Genomic DNA, 23,661 nt, shown 5'->3' with positions numbered 1-23,661 from the left:
TTCTCTCTCGTTTCTATATTTCTAGGGGTTGAGACATCATATATGAGTCTAACACTACTGGGTCAATCTCAAAAACAAAACAGAAAAAAAGCTTATAAGAATCATCTAGTTGAAAGCATGTTAGAATTGGAATCAGAGGACCTGCATTAAAATGCTAACTGTGCTAGTTATTACTAGTATAACTTTGGGGAAGTCACATAGCCATGCTCTGGGCCTCCATTTGTTCATCTATAAAATTAGGGGATTAGACTAGGTATCCTCTGAGCTACTAAACAGGCCTAAATCTATGATCCTAACCTAAAATGAATGCAGTCTGTTCTTTCTATTCATAAGTAGATTAATTTTTCCAGTGTTTCTCCTGGACAGTGTTTCTCCTTCCCTCTCCCCACTAAATAAAATTAAGCCAGGTTATGTAGTTTGCACAGCAGTGAATACCTAAGTGATTCTGGAGATAGCCACTTTATAATATTATGAAGTTTAATCCTAACAATATAAGGCTGATGTTGGGAAAAAGATAATTGGAGGGTGGGAAGGGCAGAAGAGCAATCATTCAGGATCAAAATATTAGAGTCGCCATTTCTAAAATGTCTATTTTTTAAATTACGAAACATTTTAATGTTTAACATATTTAACATTTAATGTTATAAAATAGGAACTAACCGCTAGCCACACCTATCCTTACTAACTTCCCACATTAATATTCTGGAATTGGGTAAAATGAATGGGTTGCCTTATCTGGGAAGACAGACATCTCTAAAATCTAAAAACACAGAAATCCAACATTTGACATTTTTAGGGGGCAAATCACTAAATAAGTATCACTTTAAAAGTCTGATATATAAATATTAGCTTAAAGTATGCTTATTAATAACACAAAAGAAAAACTATAATTGTTTAGTATTCAGAAAAGGAGGAGTAGGACAGAATAAGCAGGATAAAGTCTGATACCAATATGGTCTAGATTCACCTTTGTTTCTTTCACCCACTAATGAGTTTGCAAATTTTTCTGAGCCATCTTTTATTCTTAGAACTGCCTTCTAAATGATAATAGTCTAGCCTCTCAAAATGATAGGAATCTAGCATTTCTCCTCCCTTCTTTTGAAAAACTCCTAAAAACCCATCTGTTTCCTAAAGAACTACAGTTACAGGGACTAGCTCCCACTTTCTGTTGCTTCTATCATATCTGCGCCTTTCACCTTGTGTGTTTCTAGTGTGGGCTACAGATTACAAAGGCTTTGGGCCAGGGGTTCTCCTATCTGTCCTTTGAAAATAGAACTCAACCTGGAATAAAGTGCAAAGATATTGAAGCAGCAAAATAAATAAAATATAGAAAACTATTACCAGAAATACTAAACCTAATTCTAAGACATCAACTAGCAAATAATATACATACTTTCAGACAATTCTGCTCTCAGGAAAGAAACTTTTTCTACTGCAGATTTACTTAAAAAAAAAAAAAAAAAAAAAAAAAAGAATAGTCAGCAAATTATTTTCTACACAGCTTCTTCCACACACACACATACAAAGATAGGAATAGAAATATCTTACTAACATTCACTGCCAAACCCATTTTCCAGCACTATATATTGAATACAATCTCTGGCAATGTACACTGAAGAACAATTCCACTCAAAAAACTGATTTAAGAGAACTCCATGAATCAAGAGTGTTATGTACTACAAGCAAGACCGCCTTCCCCCACCTCTAGACCTCCCAACTTTACAAGTAAATTTCATTCCAGAAACTTGTCCATTAGTTGCTTGAAACACATTTTCCAGTAGAAAAAAAGTTTATAAATGATAGCTAGGTATCCTGGGGCAATCCACAAAAGCCCATTTAAATCATAATGTTGAACTATAAATGAATGAATGAAATTGTTAAACACTATTTTCCAATCACTGCTTGGATAACTGCTGGGAATACAAACACTAAAATGAAGATCTAATATAGAAATATTTTATGGCATTAATGATATTAGTCTGAGTATGGGGTTAGAAAACAATAAATTAGGTGGGAAAAAATTTTCCTTTCTAAAGTGTGAAACTAAATTTAGGTAAAAATTAGGAATAACATTAGTCAGTGGAATGCTCCTCCCATAACTCTCTTTGTGCCACTTTCTCAACTTCTCCCCAAGTCTATTCATGTGGCATCCATTTTAGATCCACCCTACTTTTCCTAACAAAGTTCTCTTTGGTCCACCCAAACAAAACTTTCATTCCCTCAAGGTTCTAATTCTTCAGTTTGGCACTAGGGTAGTAAACAATTTTAATGAATTCATTCACCCTAAGTGATGGGATATTATAGCTAATAGCCATTTAGTCAAAGCAAAAGGATTTGCATGTGGAAATGTCACAGAGGAATAGTTATTGTTGAAAATTCAGGTAAAATTTTACTGAAAGGGCAATTTGACCTACAAATTATGTATGTCAACACATTTTACTGTTGTCCTCATCTCTCTCCCTTACCACTAAACCTATTATTGTCATTATTGTGGAAGGAAAAAAAAATCTTAAAGCTTGGACCCTTTGTTATCTTTAAAATATCTCTCACATATACTCCCTTCCTCTGAAGTTATCACCACTTTGGCCCTTATCACCTTTGCCTGAATTATAGCCTGCTAGTTGATCTGCCTGGCACAAATCTCTCCCCACTTCAATCCATCCTCCACTTAGCTGTCAAAGTTGTTTTCTTAAAGCATAAATCTGTCCATGTCCCTCCCCCTGACCTCAGTTATCTCTTCGATAAACTCCAATGGCCCCCTATTACCACCAGGATAAAATATAAAATCATCTATTCAGCATCCAATTTCTTGCTTTTCCTCTAACACCCTCCCCTGTATCCTGTTCCTTGCTGTTCCTTGAAAGATCTATTTCACCTTGGCTCCAGGAATTTTCTTACTCTGTCCCCAGTGCTTGTAATGTTCTCTCTCCTCAGTTCCTACTACTGACTGCCCTGGCATCCTTTAAGTAAGAAATAAAATCCCATATTTTACAGGAAGCTTTCCCCAACCCAACCCTTCTTAATTTCAGAGCCTTCCCTGTCCTATTTATCCAGAATATAGTTTGTTTTGTTAAGTAAGGCAATGCTTCTAGTATAAAACATCCAAAACTGTGGTAAAGCCTGAATATTGCCCAAATACATAAATTCACAGTTATTTCAAAATTAAACCAGAATTACTCAGCCCTAAGACTTTATATGTTACCCATTTTTTGATGTTATAGTTCAATACCTACTTTTGAGACAGGCACAAAGATTATAAAATTATGTCTCATTGAAATAATGCTCTTCTTTTGAATAATACCTCTATTTTTCAATGTGTCCAAGAATGACCCACATCTTATTAAGAGGTCTGAGAAACTAAAAATGACCCTAAGAAAGTCAGGATTGAAAGAAAGTCATTTCCTAGACTCCAAGGCTAAAATTAGGTGTATAAGTAGTTCCTCTCCACTGATTTCAGCCATAGTCAATCCAATTTCTGAGATCCAATGATTAAAAATGACCAGAAATGGATAGAGGACTGGATTTGAAGTTAGAAAAACCCAAGTTCAAATCCAGCTTCAAACATTTAACACTTACTAGCTATGTGACCTTGGGGAAGTCACTTAACCCCAATTGCCTCACAATAACAACAAAAAAGACCGGAAAAGGATTCAAGTTTAATCTGGAAGATTTAAGATGTAGGCAAGTCAGCCCACATTGAAAATAGATATTTCATTAATTTGGACCTAGAAATGACCAAATAAAGTCTAGTCACTCCAGAAAGCCAAAGTCCTTAAAATTATTTTTTGATAGTTATGTTTTATAGAAACAATGAGATGTCTTAAAGTCTCTGATGCACCACAATATTGAATATAGATTTCTAATTAATGTGGATAAAAATAATAATCCTTTTCCTTCTCTAAATTGATGCTTATAACAATCACATCAAAAGTCAATCCTCACTTTACAAGTAATGCTCGTTCAACCTGATGCAATGCCATACTTCAAGTATTAATAAATTTTTCTTTTCTTTTATAAACTCTTCAGTCGTTTTCACACATGTGGAACACTTCTGATGTACACAACACTTTGACCCTAATATATTTCTAGGAAATACAAATGGAAGAAAACCCCTTCTTCAAGATCACTGGTTCAACTCAATGAAGAAGTTTTCTCCCTCTTCTTTGAGCAAAGAATAACAGATCACAGACCAATATATCATCACTGTTGGCAAACAAAATTTGACTTATCTCTCTAAGGCATATCATTCTATTGATACAGGTTGCTAAGGCACAAGGACTTGTGCTTGTAGAGATCCCAAAGTCAGTGATTGTTACACCTGCAACTCCACACTACTCTACTGTACTGCACTAATATGAACCTCCTGGATTCAAGTCTAGTAGGTGGCCAGCAGAATAATAGCAGAATGCTGTTTGGAAATCAACATAAAATGTAAATCTTTGACAGCTGTTTAAAAATAACTAGGATTCTTTCCTTCAAGATGTGGAAGGAGATAATACAATTTTTGAATACTAAAATCAAAGAGATCTATAATTTTATCCTTTCATGACAGGACTGCTTCTTGTTCATCTGAAAATTAAATTGGACAGTATAGATTCAAAGAGAAAAAATAAGAAAAGTGACACTAAACAAATGATGAAGCTAATGAAGGTCCTTATGTGTTTTTCCCCTCTGTCCATTGTGGGTTATTTGTTTACCACCAATAAATACCACAATTAGAGTAAAAACCCATAACAAGTGCTTTCAGATTAAAGTTAATTTGTTCCAAGTCCAGGTTTCAAGTCTGCCTGGGTATTATTTCAGTTAATTTAAACAATTTCACAAACAGCTTGATTAATTTCAACATTGTGGTATTATGGAAAGATCTGCTGTACTTGGGTTCTGTGACAAGGAATTAATAAAAAAAAAAAAAAATCCAAGTTCTGAGCAAGAAAAGATTTTAAGGCTACCCAGTCTTCTGGTAGGAATATAACAGCACAAACATGTTTTCTTCTGGGAGTTAAGCCCACCAAAATTATTAAAAATTGAGATCAAATGCTGGTACAAAATCCCAAAGGAAATCACACTGTAGTGAAGAGATTTTTATCAAATAAAAAAAGCAGAAAATGACATTTTCACAGCAGCAGTCAACACAAGAGAATGCCTCCTGTAAGAAGAAGCTGATGCCTCTGATTAGATGTATAAACAATTGATAAATTGATACTTAATAGATTTCTAGAGGACTATCACTACAAAATGAGAGCAAGATTCACAAACCTTTACACAAAAGGACCATTAAAAGCCAGTCTTCCAGACATCCTGAACAGGTGTAGATTCTGAGTTTTGCAACAAAAATCAATATATAGAAAGAAAATCCTAAATCAAGCTCTCAAAAGCTCAAATATTTGCAGGGGATATGGATAGAGCAAGAAGAGGAAAAAGGAGGTAAGAACAAAATTACTGTATAAATATTCTCCACTTCCCTAGGGAATATTGGCATCTCTGCTTTGCATCACTGAGGTATTACTACTGTGACTAGGACTGGTTCAATTAAAAAAAAAAACCTACTGCTTATAAAAGTAAGGAAGCAGGAATACAAGTATTCCTACAAGAAGAATATGACCAAAATGACCATATTTATATATGCAAATATATCATTAATGTTATTTTCTTAGATTAATAAAAAGAAAAAAGATTAATAAGAAACAGCATTTGGTTTTAAAAAGTATCAAACATTCTTTGTGAAAAAGCCAAACATTTCTCTATACTTCATGATTCTAAAACATCTTTTGTCTTCAGCAGAATTATTTTTTCTGGGAATAGAAGAAATATTGTTCTTTAAGAAATAAACAGGCAAATTCACCAATGGAAAAAAATTAATATCATATAAAATCTCTTAAAATTCTATTTTTATCCTAAATTGACTTGATGGTGTATGATTTTTAACACCACTGATAGAAAGAAAGATACTGCTTTTTGCTACTAAATTTAAAACATGCCACCAACATAGGAGACAATTTTTTAGACTGAGAACAAACAAGAGAGCAAATCCTTATCACTGAGAGAAAAAATGTAGTAAGTTCTTGAAAGAGCACTAGCTGAAAAACAATCTCCCCAACAATGAGTATTTCTAAACCTGAAACTCTGTAATTATCAAAGAATTATCTCATTTCTTTCAAATTTCTGGAATTCTGTGGTTTATATATATATATATATATATATATATATATATATATGTGTGTGTGTGTGTGTGTGTGTGTGTATGTATGTATACATATAAACACACAAAACATATAGGCAAATAAAAAGTTCTCACTCTAGTATGTCCATTACAAAATAATGAAATAAAATGCCAAAATCCTTTCTAAAAAATAATTTTGGAGATATAAAAGATTTATCTTCAGTATGACATGTTTACTATGCTCTAATGTGGTCCAAAATGCCTTTTCAGTATCTACTATGGTGAAAGTTAGCCTTGTTATCTTAATGCTATTTTGTCTAATTCACTGTATAGACTCATCCAAAGGGATTCTATATGTAAGATGCTCATAGGACACAATTTTAAAATATAAATCCAGTATACAAAATGATAAAATAAAAAAGACAAGTATTCTCCATTTTTGGATAATAAATGTGGCACTATTATATATGCTAAAGAGCAACTGACTGTAAGAAAGTTGGCTTTACCACATGATTATATCAAAGGAAAAAGAAAAATTGGAACTCACAGAGCCCTTAGTAGGTAATAACTATCAGTTTCTCCAAAACTTACTTTCAAGTTATGTATCAATCTTCAATATAATTATGTTTGTCATAATATAAGCTGTTGGCAGTTAACTTGTTTACAATAAATGCTGGGTTTGAGTATATGGACTATGTTTCAGCCTTATAAATATCAAACACAAACCTACAACAGTCCCATTATGGGGCTGAGAATCATTTTGCTATAAATCTTTTTATTGGGGACCTGGGGAATTACTTTGCGGCTTGTTTTTGACTAACTACTTGGAACAGTGTGAAAAGAGTTACATTTGTACACCATGTTAATTGGAATTCTATACATTACATAGAAGATTGCATAGTATCCATCATAAACCTATTTGGCCTGCTCAAAAAATCTCACAGCAGCCAAAAATTTTGGTAAAGTCAAAGTATTTTTTTCTACAGTTTCTACACTTTTCAAAGTCAGAATTAATGGACATTTGTGACAGTATTGGCAGTCTTTCAATGATTTTTTTTTTTTTTAATCTTACTCTTTGGGTCTCTATAAATTGGTTGTAAAAGTGTTTCAGGCTCCAATTTGAAGTCTGAGATTGTGAACAGAGATTTAATTTGAGGGGCGGAGTCAGGTGGGAGGAGGCTGAAGGGACATCTATCTATAGTAATCTTACACTAAACTGTTGTTTAGTGATTAATTTTTAGTAAAGAAAATCAGGGACAACTCGTTAATCCTTCTAAACTTTCTCTTCTTGGTCTTAAGGTATAAATTCCTAATGAGATTATGATTCCTTTTTTGAGGGAAGGGAAGGGGCCTCTCTTTACCTAAGGAGGAATTTTGATCTTCTAATGTCCTGTCTGATAAAAAAAAAAAAAAAAGATAAACTATTTATTTATGCCATTAAGACTTAATTGTAACATTTCTATTCTGTAAGTTGGGCAAAGCTGACTACTGTAGTAGCACTATTCACAACTCCATGGACCCTTCCCTAAACCATCCTTCATTGCTCTTATCTACATAAGGGTTTCAGAAGTTGGTTGTTCGTTATTAAACAGATGACACAGGGTTTTAAAATCAAAATAATTCATAATGCACCAATATATTCAGATTCCTGATAGATTAATTTCTTCTATCCTATTGAATGTCAATATGGAAGCTCGTATATAAATCATCTGAATTTGTCCAATGTCCTTCAAATTCCAACAAAGAACTAGAGGAACTGTGTGTCAGGAGTTTAAGGAAGTCACCAAATAAAATCCTGTCAGATAATTTTAATATGAGTTCCTTAGGTTACAAAGTGATAATTAACAACAAAAAATTATTTATTACTGGGTGGAAAAAAATAAATAAGGAATGCAAATTATTACAACAGCTACAAAGATAGTGAAAGAAAAAAAAGTATGTATCTCAGATATTTTCTTAAGACTAAGGTACGAAACAGATTTTTTTTTTTTTACATCAAAGCCGCTAGTTTACAATATGAACTCATGGAAAATTACTGAAATTTTCCCACTTTGGATTAAAATGATATTTTAAGGTAGCTGCAGACCATTAATTTGTTTACTTAGTAGGGCAGTCTCATATATGTATGAAAAAAGTAACCTTTTTAAAAATTATTCAACAAAAAATTCCCTCCAGGGTAAAGTGATGTTCCTCCCAAAATTAACATTTATAGTTAAATTGTGACCTGAAAAATAGAATCACTTATGAGGCATATTCTTTGCTGTGTTAGTCAGTGGTGTTATGTCATATAAAATTTAAAGTTAAAAAAACTATTCTAACAAAAGTATTTTAATAAAATCACTATTAATCTTCTGCTATTAAAATAGCCATGCTACCAATACATCAACAAGGAATGAGGTGAAGATTGTTGCTATTTGTATGTTTTAGAGGAAGAGGTGGGAACGAGGGACCTTATTCTGGAAAGGATATGGAGACATGTTTTAAGCGATCCTGAGATTTTTGAGATCTCTACTAAAAATTTTCAACTCTTGCTTCTTCCTTTACTTCCATCAATCGCTTCATACACTATCCAAGAAAAGTCTACTGGGCCAAAGAAAGGAAGGGCTCACTGACAAGCAAAGGGGATTTTTAATGTACACCTGTTTGCCAACTAGTCCAAAGTTGTACTTTACCTTTTACTAATACTGAAAATTATTTAAGGCCATAATGTCTTCACACCACTATAGTGTCTTGAGCCACTTCCCAAGCTCCTAATAGCTCAGAGTTTGTGTGAAGCTAATCCAAGCCTCTAGTAGCTCAGAGTCTGTGTGAATAAATTAAGAAACTCAAGGTCTAGAGTGGTGGAAAACTGGCCATTGATTTCCTGTTCCTCCTTACTGTTCCATTCCTGTTCCCTAACAAGCTGTTGAAAGGACATCCCTGGAGAGTATCAGCAAGAAGCTCAGAAATGTTAGAGATTATCAATTTAATGATCCAAATTATTGTTGATCAAACTCAGAGCCTGCTATGTCTCGTGTGACAAGTAGAGTTATACTGATGTGAAAAGAAAGACTTCAATTTCCCTCCCCTCATCTCTCAACATGTTAAAGAAAAACAAGTGTGTAGGCCCTGTTCAGTCAATAAAACCATTCTACTCTAGTCTTCCCCTTCAAGAAGTAGGGGAAAAAGTGAGAAAGTAGGGAGAAGGATGAAGGAGTACTACATTCATAACTAGTTAAGCTTTTCTTGAGCTACATACAGCCTTTATGTGAAAAAGGCAAAGCTCCTACTTCAGTCAATATGAGATAAACTTGGAACTACCTAACTGGCTAAGCTTCCTATCATTACCCCATTATAAAAAGGGGTGAGGGTAGAAATGATAGATGAACACAAGGAAAGGTAAACTGTTCTCCAAAACTGAATAGAAAGACAAAATTAATAATTACTTTTAATGTCTTATTAATAATCAGTTCTCATAGATTCTTTCAATGACCTTCTTCATAAAGAGTCAGGGCTGAATGTACTTTTCCACCAAACCAATTTTAGCTAATAAATGTGATAAAGTAAACTACAAGCACTCCAGTTACTCTGCATCTTCTCTGAGTCTAAAAATTTGTACATTGTGTGACAGGTCCACCTCATTTTTCTTAATGATGTTTTTATTATTCTTTCATTCAATTAAAACAGAAATGGATATTGCATCTTCTGACTGTATAATTGTTATTGTAATCTGTTTTCGATCACTGCTTGGAAATGGGTCCAAAACAACATAAACTATCCACTGCCTCAGAATACAAGTCATTTTCTTTTACTACTACACTTAAAGAGACATTTATCATGTTGCTCTGATAGCATCTTTGGATTATGACAAAAGCAAATTCTTGGTAAGTTGAAATAATGTCATCTAATTTAAGGAATTTAAAAATGGGCACATATTTATTTAATAACTATTTAAAATGTTGTATTTTGCCCACTGTAATGTTACAAATAGTGAAAACATCATTTAAGGAAAATACTGTTTATTTTAACACATTTTAGTCACCAGATATGAAAATAATGTTAATTGTGTCTCCTTTAATATTCCTTTTGAGTTTGTGAAATGGTATATATTTTGCACATTCTGAAAAAAATCACATGCTAACAAAGTTTTGAATACTTTAAAAAAAAACTGTAAAAAAACCCTTAAAAGCAACAAAATGATCACATTTAGTTAAAAGTGGTCTAATACATTTGCTTCCAAGCAAAAGGAAAAACCAAAAAGCAAAAATTACCTTTTAAAAGAAAGAAAATGTATGTGTGGTTAATGTGATTAAATTAAAATTACTATAAAAATATTCCTACTAATCACCTCTGTCAGATTTTAAAGTTATGGATAATGTTTATTCCCAGCAGAACATCTAGGCATTTCCCACCATCTTTCCGAAAGTTCAATGGAACAAAGGAAGACACTGAAGTAGCTAGGCATATTTCAGTGACTGAGCAGCTATTAGTGGACACTGTGTAGTTACTAAGATATAAAAGGCCTTAATTCCACATATATACCTTGAAAGTATTTCTTTCACCTCTTAATTTTTACCTTGAAGTTCTATTTTAAATTCCTTATTCAACTTTTAAAAATTATTCAAGATTGTATATAATTGTATGTTATGCTAAAATTTGTTTTAAAAACTGTTACTTTTACTTCCATTTTAGTAATCACCTGACAGAGCTCTTTCCTTTATTTTATGTCTGATTAGGGTTCAACTTCGAAGTGTCTGGCAGATAGTAGAAACCTAATGAATGCTTGTTGATTGATAGGTTATTAACAGGTATTCAGGTAGTTGGTTTTCGTAGCCCTATTCTTGCTGTATTTGTTTTTTGAAAAAAATGGGTAATTACAACTTAAAATAATTTTAACTTTAAGAGTAGACACAAATTTAAAAGGAGAAAACTGTCACCAAAAGCTGTTTTATTTCTGCTTTTGAAGATATTCCAGTTATATCATATGAATTGTATGTTAAAGTAAAATAGTTGAATAAAGTCCAACCTTTATCAGCTCTAATTATGTTTCTTTTTCTCTTCAAAAAATTCTTCACAGAGAAAGCCATTGTAAGCTCTAGTTTTCACTTATAATTAATTAAATCACCTTTTCATTATTTTTGTTGAAGTTTAAATGTTAATATTTAAATGAAATAAAATTTGTCATTTAGCACCAAATTATCATTTTGAAAAAAAATTTTAAAATCATAAGACAAATGTCTTATGATGTCAACAAAATTTCATATATGTTCTCTTATTCAAAGTTTATTTTCAATATTTTACAATTATTACGCATTTTTATGCTAAAAAAGAAGCCATTGTGGAAATAAAAGGGAAATTAGTATGTTTGGAGATTTTTTTTCCCAAAAAAATCCTTAAAGATCCAACTCTTTATCTTAATAGTGTTTCATTTACAGCTTTCTGTTTACTTTGAAATGTTCATATCATTTCAGTTATGTGGTCAGATCAGAAACTCATTGTAATGAGTATAAAAAAGACGATTTTAACACTTTTAGATGATTCAGAAACTTCAAGTGCAATGCAACAAAAGAACCTATTTTTCACCAGGAACTGAAGTAGTTACTACTATTAAGAAAAATCAACCCAGATGCAATCCAATATTTACATTAAAGGGAATTATTTATAATAGAATTTTTAAACCAAAGGGCAAGCTTTCTAACTTATTTTAAGTTAAACTGAAAGGTCTCCTACTTGTAACCATTTTCAGTTATTTCAGAAATGATTTTTCATCCAAAAAGTAAGAAGGATAAGGATAAGGAGTTAAAAAATATATGGGTCAGGTCCAATATTTCACTGCTGTTCTTATCCTCTGGGGGTGGAGATAGGGGATTGGGAAAAAAAAGTTGCTGCCAAAGCTTCTGAAAAGATAACTGGGCTGCTAATTTTCCGTTCACAAAATTTAAATTCTACTTATGCATCTAACACTACTCATGAAATAATATGAAACAGTATTATATCACTGCAAATTGAGACATTTTTATCAAAATAAAGAGTAGCAGTGCCAGCGTTTCATTTGTCATTTACCACTTGTCACTTTTCACTGACAAACTGTTACACATACAACTTTTGTCACACACTCTATCTTCAAATATGTTCCAAAATGCCATTGTATCTCAGTATTCGTAGGAAAAATAAAGAAGGAAAAAAAAATGAATGTTACCAGACTCTGGCATATTGGTACAAAGGTAGGGAGAAAATTCTACTGATTAGAAAAAGATGAAATCAAGTATTTTCTATTGTATTGAGTAACTAAGCACAAACATCCTGCTGATATAAAAAATAAGTTGAATGATTAATGTTATATACAAAGTATATCAATAATTATAAGTTCATAGGATCAAAAGTACAAAGGATTACACCACACACACACACACACACACACACACACACACACACTTTCCTAATGTGGGAACTGAGAACCAGAATGATTAAGAGAATTGCCAAAGTTCCCATTGATAGTAAGTAGGATAGGAAAAATTTGATCTCAGGTTATCTAATTCTTGAACAAGTCTACTAAACTATGGTTTTATAGATATTTTTACTTCTTAGTTCATTTTTTTAATTGCAATTTCAATTGAAATGGAAAGGTATCAGAAGTAAAGGTGATCCAAGTCGGGGGTGGGGCTGGGGGAAATGTTTAAAATTTTTCTATTACTACTAAAGGCATGCTATCTTCAACTGAGGATGGCTACACCCTGACATTTCACATTTTTAAAAAATGAGAATAAATTTATCAATGCAGAGCATAATTTCCATGCTAAATTACTCATTGTTTTCCACCTTCTTACATGTGCCCAACAATAACAAAGGTCTAGTAGAATTATTAGAACTTCACTAATATCAATAACATTTAACTCAATTACCCAATAAATAATTGCCAAGAAAGCTGCCTTTCTCCTTTATTGATGTAAATGGCATGCATCCTCATAAAAGAAAAAAAGAATTAATTAGCACTGAATATACCAACTGTTCTGAGCTTATTGCTGTCCACATACTCAATAAAATGACAGTGGCTATTTCCTGTGAGTATAAAATATGCCTCAAGTAACTGCTAAATATTTTTTTTTATTTCATTGTATATGACCTTGAAAACTGAAATATATAATGGTCAGTGGGTTTCTCAAGATGGAATTTAAAAGTTCCAAAGATACTTAAAACATCAAATTATGCCTAGGACACTGAATGGGTGGATACCCTATATTCTGTTTAATGTGCATGTTCAATTGCATATATTTTTAAACCAAATATGTCTTTATTTTAATAACAGGCCAAAGACTGAAAACACTTAGGGCAATTTTTCTATCTCAGCAAAAAATATAGAGGATATTCTGGATGACCCCACAGGCTAAGTTGATTCTATTTAAGAGATCTAAAATGAAGCCAGAAAAAAGGAAAGGAGGCCTTTTTCAGGGAAAACAAAAGACCTCTTTTCTCTTTCTAGGAAATGACATTTAATTTTAACATAAGAAATTAATATTATGTTCATCTTTTTGTTAAAAATTATTTTGATGAGTTTTTTGCAAATCTACATTAACAAGAGAATATATTTCTAATTCACTAATTGACATAAACTTTCAAACAGTCATTTCATAAAAGAAAACTTCCTTCTAAAATAATTAATAATATAGTTATTTTACCTGACCTGATGAATGTATAACATCTATTACTTTAATTCTTCCTTTATCTACTTATAAGGAAATGTTCCACATGTAGACAATTAAACTAACTGTTGTTGCAAACAACATTCAACACTAAATGAGATCCTGACGAACAATCTTGATCACATTTGTTTCTCTATTTGAACACATCAGTATGTGTTATATAACAATTCTTTTCCCCTACAACAAGACAGTTATGTCTTTTAAAGGACTGCATGGTACCAGAGAAGGATAGCTTTCATAAACTTTGGGGAAACTATCTATAAAAGAGTCATTTGGACAGACAATCTTTTAACAAAATAGGATTATGTTTTTGAGAAGCACCTTAAATCAAGAATAAAATAAATGTCAGAACACTCCTACCCTAAACTTAAACATATATAGATATATTTTCTTTGAAAACTGCAGCAAAAAAAGATCATGAACAAATATCTGCAATTAAACAAAGTCAAAAAAGATATCTAATGTTGAAAACTTCTTTTGAATAATTAAATAATCTGGAGTATTCATGTACTGTCCATACAGTTTTTAAACATCCAAATGAAAGTCATTTTTCTTTAAACCAATAATTAAAAATTGAAAGACTTCCATTAATAATGGAATGAAAAAGATTTTTTTTGCTGATTTCTTCCTAATACTTCATACATTTCTATCCTAATTTACCACACAGAAGCATTATATACAGCAAAACGTTTTTGGAATATATTCTAATATATGTGAAGGGACCCTTAAACTCTTATTTTCAAAATCTTTAATAATCTTTTCCTTTAAAAAAAAGAAGTCAGGTTCCTGTTTTAATCAATGATTTCACAAATATGAATATCCTAACTATTAATCATCCCTTTTTTTCAAAATCCTTATGGAGTGAATTACTAACTGTGAGGGGACGCCAATTCTAGTAAGTGAATGTTACCCAACAGGGATATAAAGCTGTCAACACCACAGTGCTCTTGCTTGCTCTAAACTCTCTCCCAGGCTTCATATGCTTTTTAAAGGGATATTAGCCTTTTTTTTTCTGAAGGCCCTCTATAAAATCTGCCAATCATATACATCTGAGCACTTATACTTTATTATATACATATATTATATATATGCTTTAAAACAGTCTGCCTAGATAACTGCTGAAACATCCTAGAAAGTGTTGGATGGCTAAACAACAAAAAAATATATATACTAATGTACTTAGTGCATATCCTGATGACATCAGTCACATTGGAAACATCAAACTTTTAGAATACCTATAAAAAGGGAACCTTAAAGATATTGATTATGTATCTATTACCTACACTAATTTACTATGGTAACCATAATAATGCTTCATTTATGTGCATTTAATTTTCATCAAAGTTACTCCAAAAAAATCCAGAGAGATTAAAAATACCAACTGGAATTTTCTATTTACAATAAAATTTGCATGTGTGCTTCTCCATCTCAATCCTTGTCAAAAATAACAGCAGAAATCATTGTTTCTAATGCAATTAATTTTACTATTTCCCCTTTTCTCTGAATTTTTCTAAAAACTCATTGAAGTTCATTAAATATTTCAGCTTCCCCAAAATAAAACATCTCACTCTCTTTTTGCACTTTTTGATTATGTCCATCTTCACCATGTGGAAAATAGAAAAGATCACGGAAGAAATATCTATAAAATGTATTTCTGAAGTAATGTAAATTGAAAATACTTCTAGAAGAAAGCTAAAGTAAAAGGAGGTAATGTGATAGAAGAATCTCCTTTCTCCTTTAATAATAAAATTCAAATCATAAAGCTTTTTTAATTATTAAGACGATTATGTAAAATCATTCCAAGTTAGAATGTTTTAAATTGCATATAAACATTTACTTATTCTTTTTTAAAATAAAGGTTTAAGTATTGCTTTAAACTGTTTTAAAATGTAATTTAATTATGTAATACTACAAATAATATATCTGATCAATGTTTGGTAAGGCCAAAAGTATTACTGTAATAATGTATATGTTGGAACCTCATGAATTTAAATCTACAAAACAGGGGACTTTTTTCAAGTCCGCCTTAGTATGTACAACTTTGAAAATGTTTATTTATTTTGAATAAAAGGCAACAATTTTAAAAAGCACTTCAGAATACAACTAGAAATATTTTATGCTATTTTTATACTGAGGACTTTATTTTTAAAAATCTTAATCATCATCCTAACAAATATATAATTTGACTGTTTTTATAATAATTATTGTAAAAATTTTAGATTTAAACAAAGTAAATTCTGTTTTCTATTTTGTTTTCAGAAGCATTGGTAAGTGTAAATTATTAGAAAAGTTTAGGAAAATGAAGAAGCACAAAAACATCTTGGTAAAACATATTCAACAATCTTCACTGGACATCAAACTTCAGTCTAAATCAAACTTATAATATGCCATCTGATAGGGAATAGTAGAATTAGATGATTTTTAATCCTTAATCTTAAGCACGAGGGCATTCATGAAAAACTGAATGAAATTCTTCTCCTTTAAATTGGCCAGCTTTAATCTTAACTATTAATGTAATCACAAAACACCTATATGTTTCTTTTGTTGAAGTAGAATTATAATTATAAGACAAAATTTATAACCTAAAAATGTTTTGTCAATATTTTTATAAAGGAAATTTTTAAGAAATTGTTAATATTTCCATTCTTTCCTTAATCACAAGACCTCTGGGACATTTCATTCTTTCTCAAAAAGGTTACTTATTATTTTCTAGGCTTACTGGTGCAAAAAATTTTAGATCAAATTAATAATGGGCTATCACTACGTAACAGTGAAGAATTGAGACCTTCTTTCAAACAAAGCCTTACTAAAATACTTTAGGAGATTCACAGCCAAGTTATTACCTCCTCTTTGACAATGATCATTAATTTGTTGCTACTGAAAATAAGAAGCCATAAAAAGTCTTCTTTTTTATTGAAGTAAATGTTCAAATTATTAAAATTCTCAGTTTGTGGCAAAATTGCAGAAATTTAGGGAATAAATACCTTAAATTACCCACGTGGGAGAGCAGAAAGGTAACTGTCTAGAGTGCTTCAGTTCCACAGTAATGGGAGTAATGGGGGAGGGAGGAGGATTGATGGTAAAATAAATGACAAGTTCTTTTACACATGTTTACAACTTATTTGTTCTTCACTTTAAAAAAAAAAAAAAAAGAGCTGACAGAATTAAATTACCCACTCAGAAACATACAATCTGGACACCTACAACAAAACAAATCAACAACAACAATAAAAAAAAAAAAAAAAAACTCCACTCTTTTCTATTAGATTATGCCTTCTTACATTCCCCCCAATGTCATATAATAATTATTTTGATTAGATTATGTACTAAACAGAAAAGGGGGGATAAAACTATGATTATAGTAAGCTAAAGCACGAAAAGTTTCAAGTCAAGAGAATTTAATGTAAAAAAATGAGAAAAAGTTATAGAAATAAAAAAAACTTTAAAAATACACCATTTCCTCTTAAGATTGTCCTTAACATAAATAGGCCCTGGTGTATTTGATTTTTTTCAGGCTACTTTTTCCATTCAATTGTAAAGAAACTATACTTACAAACAAAATACTTCCATAGATTTCCTTCAAATGAAAATTTCAGGAATGAATGAATAAATGTGCTTAATGCCCACAGTCCATTAATTTTAAAGCCTATGATACAGTCTATAACTAAATTACAAATTCATTACTTTAAAAGCTTCAATCATTCATTCTCCCCTCCCCCAAGTAACTATTGGCACATGGGAAAAGGTAACAATAAGTTTCCAGAGAACCAAAATGAAATAAAACACAAATTTTCTGTGACTCACTTTTTTAACTTCCAGATTCTTAAAGAAGACTAATAATGAGATTATTCTACCTTTAAGCATTGGCATAGATACAAAATGAGGCTGTGGAGTACAGAAGATTGATCATTACTGACCAGAATGTGAAAGCAAACACACCTAAACTTCATCTCCTCTGTAGACCCTTTTAGGCTCTTGAAGAATAAATCGCTAAAAAATGCTCTCGAGGAAAAGCTAGAAACAGTTAGCTGGCTGTGACATAAACCTGCCAACACCTCAGCACACAGTGGCAAAGTGCCCAAAAAATGCCACCCTCTGGGTAAACCACTTTCTGTCTTAACTATACAGATGAAGCTGCTACTTGCTGGTGAGAGGCAAGTGGGGCATTATTTAACAATCTGGAATCCACTTCCTGTAATCCTACACCAAGAAGGAAAGCTTAATCAACATGAACCCTGACACCCTGATGCCATTATCACTTTGCTGCCAGTCTGTTATGTGAACGTTAATACTATTGGATGGTTACCTCCCACTGACTTGGTCACGGAGCCATTGGGCCTCCCTCTGGCTCCCATGGGACTGCCATTCTGCTCGAGCCTGGCCACCTTCACTGGAGGAGGACCTTTGACATCAGGGCTGCCGCTCCTTCTATCTGGGCTATCCCTTAGACAGGGACTCTCGCTTCTCCGCTCCATGCTACTTTGACTCGGAGACAAAGTTCCCACAGGCAGATCGCAATAAAATGAGCAAGGACCTAAAGGAAGAGGAGGAGGGGGAGGGAAAGAGGGGGGGAAAAAGAGGGAAAAACTGCTCACACACGTGATAGATGTTCAAGCCAGTTATACATTGCTTTACAAAATAAATACAAACTTCCTCCTCCCGCGTTAGCCAAATAAAGTCCAAGCTGTAGAGAGCATACAGCATACAATCTTGCACTTGTCAGCCAGAAGTGGATCGGAAGCTTGTGCTTTTACCCCCTCAACTAGCCCCGCTCCCCAGGACTTCGCAACTGTGCGGCTGGGGCACCGGCGAGCTGCAGAGGGCTCCCAGAAGTGGCCCATTCATTTGAACCTCATTGGCATAAATCATTCCTGGGCGTGACAATCTCACCATGCTCGGGGTGAGGGCGGGAGAAGATCTGAACTTCGGGAAAGACACTACACATACAATGAACGGGGGAGAGGGTGTGCACACGCATTCACACATTTATCAAGTAACCCGATTAACCACATGAAGGATGCACTCAGTGCTGCGTGGTCGTTCTACACGAACGTGAAGGCACACGGCATCCTTTAACTCCCCTCCCCTTTATCGTTTTCAGAATCATTTTAGAAGGAAGAAAAAACAAAACAGACTCAAACACCCAAATAACTTTGCAAAGACCCAAATCTATAATAACAGTAATCAGCATTCAAAATGCTTCTGGGTATTTACCAGAGTAATCTCTATTACAGAGAAGGAGAGACTGCAATTATTATTTTGCAACATTTTTATCTTTGTCTAATCCTGAATTTAAGGGGAGAAGGGATCCACACCACAGTACGAAATCAAAAATCATTTTGATTCATTGATGAAATGTCAGTCTGCATAAAACTCATATTCACAAATTCTTCACAAAGTTTTCTTGGGGCTTTTTCACTTCCAACGTTCTCCTCACTGAACCTGCAGGTCGCACCAATTATTACTGAGGTAGAGAAGGGAGGAGGCCTTGGGGAAGGTGAAAAGAAGAGGAAAATACTCTTAATTAAACGGGGTTCACGTTTGCCAGCTGACTTCACAAAGTAGTAAAAACACAACAAACTGCGCGAGAAACACTCGCAGGAGAATTTCACTGGTTGATAAAGCCGCATTGATAAAAGATATTGGAAACCAGGTGAGGGTGGGAAAGAGTAGAAGAGATGACTGAGGACAGGACCGATTCATTCCCAATTAATTCAGCTGTTAGAAGGGAAAAGGAAGGAGGGGGAGTCAAGAATGAAGCTATATCTGACCCAGCGTGTTTTATCGCAACTCATAAAAGATGGTTATACAGTATGAGTGTCTTATCTTCTGTACTTACTGCTTATAGTCTGTCTGTAACTTGGCTGAGCTGAGCTCTGTCCATGGATCAAAAGTAGAGAATCCAGGGTGGAAAGTTTCTTGTTTCCTTTTTTAACGTTCTTGTTTTCTTCCTTTCTGTTTTCCTTGCCCTTTCCTCTTCCTCCAATCCTAATGTTTTAAGGTCCTGGGTCAGGATGTCTTCTTCTTGTGAGATGATTGTGATGATGGTGATATTGGTGATGATGATGATGGGGGAAAGGAGGAGGAGCAGGAGGAGAAGGAAGAGGTGAAGGAGGAGGAAGGGCTCTACCAAAGGGGCAATAGAGCTCGTGGCTGAGGGGTTGGGGGAGGGAAGAGGGGAGGGAGAAGACGAAGGCGGGGGAGTGGGGGGAGAGCAGGCTTTTTCACACCTTCAGAAAGGAAACCAACACATAGAGAGAGAAAAAGCAGGGTAAATGAAGAGACCTCGGCGGCCGCTGCTGCTGCTAAAGGGGCTGCTATTCTGGAGAGGAAGAGCAGTAGCAGCAGCAGCTGGAGCCGGTGCTACAATCAAGGAGAAAAGTGGGGGGTGGAGGGGGGAGAAAGAGACCGAGAGGGGGAGAGACTAGAATTGCAGCCCCAGATATGTCACTTTCAGTCTCTCCCTCCTCTGCCGCCGCCAGCAGCAACAGCAGCAGCAGCAGCAGCCCGAGCCGGACTCACTGACACGCCACAGAGAGACACTCTGAGAGGGAGATGATTATTAGTTGCGTTGAGTCATCAGGCAAAGTGAGTCCTTTTGGGTTGTCCTTGGTTTCCGATTTCCTCCCCCCCCCCCCCTCCTTTTCCTTTCCGTCCCCAGATCTAGCTCCTTCAAAATAATAATTTAGAAAGGGAAAAAAAAAGTCTCTGGGATATTTCGGGATCAAGCACCCAAAAAAAAAAAAAAAAAAAAAAAAAGCCTACCCAAAAGTCCAATCCAGACTCCACCGCAGTGAGGGAGGGAAGTGAGTGGGGGCAGGGAGGGGGATTGGGGAGGTTTCGGAGGAGGGAGTAAGGGAGGGAGGGGGTACCCGCCTGGCAGGAAATTAAACATCAATCAATCAATCTTACATTTCGGAGCGACTCAACTGCACCCGGACTGCAGAAGCGGGGGTGGGAGTGGGGTTGTAGGGAGGATGAGAAGGGAGGGGGTAGAGGAGGAGAGTAAAGCTGGAGTCGCTGGAAGATAGAGGGTGAAGAGGCTCAGGGCAGCCCGGGGAGGGATAGGAAAGGGAGGGAAGTGAAGAGAGGGGTGGCACCACAGCCTCCGAAGGAGTAGAAGGGGATTGACAGAGACACGGATTCGGGGGGAGCCGAGGACCGGGTAGGGGATGACACAGGATTAGCGAAGCGAGCGCTGATCTCCGGTGCTCGTATTCTCCTCTGCCGCCGGCGGCCGTGCTCCGCAGCAGAGGCCGCCTCCTCAGGATTGCGGGAGGTAGAGGAGGCGACAGCAGCGACAGAAGCAGCAGCGCCGGCGCCGAGCCCCGCACCTCAGCGTGCAGAGAAGACTCAGATCAGCCCGCTTCTTTCTCGCCGCTTCCTTTTCTGTCAACTGCGCTTAGTACTTTCGACTTTGGAGATAGGAGGGCGATCACCTCCTCCCCCACCTTAGCCTCCCCCTCCCTTCACTCCCCTCCAACTCCCACCTACTCAGTCCGCCCGCCCGCCAGCCTGCCACCCCTTTCTTCCGCCCCTGCGAGTAACTTTTCCCAGTGTGTTTGGGGCTCTTCCCTCAGCCCGGAGCATGCCGTCCAGGGGCCAACTGAGGATCCAGTCCCCGAGATAGACACGTATGAACGTTCACGCTTTATACGGGAAATAGCAAATTGTCCAAGAACAATAGCGGGTGACAAGGCGGCGAGGTATTCTCGTTAAGCGCCGGGAACTGCTCCGGAGACTCGCTCGGTTCCCGGGCCGGGCCGCGGCTAGGGGCGGCCGGAAAGGAAAGCATCACTAGTGGCGATGGAACAGGTCTGGGGGAGGCTATATGGCGTGTGTAGCGGAGACGCTAAGGGAGAATGACGGGAGATACTGGCTAAGCCAGTGTAGGATTTCAGAAGGAAGCGGCGGGTCTATTTCTCTCTTTCTTTCTCCACCCTGCTGTTCCCCGTAGTCACAACTAGCACCTCTAGTGCCCGGGCTTCTGTAGGGAGGATCGGGCCCGGGCTCTAGAAGGGTTCGGGGGAAGCGAGTGCAGACTGCGCGGGGTTCTTGCCGCCTCTCTGGCTGAAGGAGCGCCCCCGGAACAGGGCAGGGAAGAGCCTAGGCGGAGATGGAACGAGGGGACGCAAACAGCCTGGGTCGGTTCCCGAAAACACCCAACAGCACCCCAAACTTTTTCTTGCTAGCTCCCTTTCCCGGGAGAGGTCCGGGTCCCGGCCGTAGCTGCCACCGAGCTGCTTCAGCGGCAGCTCTGATTTAAGGTGGAGCGAGCCCCAATCCGGGCAGGCGTTCCTGGCCCGTGCTATTGTCTCCGCGGGCCTGGTTCTCAGACCCGGGCTTCCTTAAAGAGTGGGCACGTGGGCGAAGGGGTCCTGGCCCTAGATAGAAGCCGGCCGGGCACACGCGCCACTCCGACGGGGAGAAAAGGAGGGGGATTGGGGAGGAAGAGGGGAGAGCAGGAGCTGTGCCGGGGGTGGGGTTCTCCCTCCCTCCAGAGAAGCTGGCTGAGAGAGCCTTCGCATCCTTCATAGTTTTCTCTTCACCCCTCCCTTTCCAGCCTGACTTCCTCCCACTCTCTTTCTCTTTCTCCCCCACGCGTCCACCTCTCCCCCAGGGATCCCTGCAGCCTGTGGCTCCCAAAGCAGACGGTCCCCCTTAAGAAGCATTGCCTGTATGGCGGCGCCAGAGGGCCAAACCAAGTTTTGTTTAGGGAAACTCACTCGAGCCGACACCTCTGGAAAGCCGGAATAAGCTGGGGGATCGGTGGTAAACTCAGAATTTAGAAAGAGGGACTATGCCTCCACCCGATGTGCCCACCACGGCATCGGAGCGTGCTCTGTCCGGTTCCTTCCAAACCGCGAAACAGAGCGAGGGGAGAAGCTTTTTTGAAGAAAGGTCTCCGTGCTGCTCCAACACCGTAACCTTGATCCCGACCACATCTGGCTGGAGCCTCGAAGGAGAAAGGCTCCAGCAAGCCCGAGAAAGAGTTAGGGTTTAGGGTTGTTAAGAAAGAAATGAGCTGAAGTAATTTTGTTTTGTTTTTTAAAGCCATACCACTTTCTTGCTCCTTACCCCTAACACCATAGTCTCCTATATAGTAGAGTCAATTTGGTAAAGGGCATGCAGAATTTGGAGTCGGGGAAAACAAATTGGCTAAATTAAATCATCTCGAGTTAGTAATTTAAAAGTTTAACTTTACTGGCTGCAAGGAAACCAAGTTGAGTGACCAACTTATGTTCCTTCTGTAATATCACGTCGCAAATTGAGTCAAAGAAATTGAACAAAAACGTAAAACTTTGTACCTTTTAAATTGGAAAACATTTCTAGTTAATGCCTTAATAATGAATAATAATAATAATAATAATTGGTTTCTTTTCATACCTTGCTGATGATCTACGAAATCCTCCTCCAGATCAATGTCCAGAAACTTAGAAGAATTGGTGATATTAGGACTTCAGTACTTCTGGAAAAAAAAATGCAAATGATTTAGCCAGAATCTTTCCTGTCTGATTCGTCACTATTATTATAACTGATGATGCGGATGGTTGGAACGATTCAATCCAAAACCATTAATGAGCTATTTTATAAACACCACTGTCGGAAGATCTTCATTTACATTTCGAGAATAAGATCCCTTTGCTAGCCTAAGAGAGTTATGTCGACATCACGATTACACTGGTTAAACTTCTATAAACACAACCATATTGTTAATCGATTAATATTTTATAAAGTGTAAATATTTTATAAAGTTTTCCTGGAAACTAATGATTCTAAATGATTAAGTTCAGGAGAAAGGTGATTTAAATAAAGTATACA

At 36.0% G+C, this 23,661-nt stretch overlaps 1 protein-coding gene across 2 annotated transcripts in view; it reads right to left on the bottom strand.

Moving 5' to 3' along the window:
- Nucleotides 1-23,303, bottom strand: part of SATB2 (SATB homeobox 2) — a 217,356-nt gene extending 194,053 nt beyond the window's left edge. The window contains exons 1-2 of one of the 2 annotated variants that reach the window (XM_031960233.1): nucleotides 23,227-23,303; nucleotides 18,146-18,373 (exon numbers count right to left, since the gene is read on the bottom strand). In XM_031960233.1, the coding sequence (XP_031816093.1) occupies nucleotides 18,146-18,314 (169 nt within the window). In that variant the 5' untranslated portion in view covers nucleotides 18,315-18,373; nucleotides 23,227-23,303. Of the gene's footprint in view, nucleotides 1-18,145; nucleotides 18,374-19,678; nucleotides 20,505-23,226 lie in introns of those variants that run through there. The other variant, XM_012544916.3, reaches the window with a different exon arrangement.
- Nucleotides 23,304-23,661: the final 358 nt, after the last annotated feature.

The sequence above is a fragment of the Sarcophilus harrisii genome, chromosome 3 (genome assembly GCF_902635505.1).
Source record: "Sarcophilus harrisii chromosome 3, mSarHar1.11, whole genome shotgun sequence".
Classification (NCBI taxonomy): Eukaryota; Metazoa; Chordata; class Mammalia; order Dasyuromorphia; family Dasyuridae; genus Sarcophilus; species Sarcophilus harrisii.
Note: the sequence above shows the minus strand (reverse complement) of the source record. Positions and strands in the feature narration are given on the sequence as shown.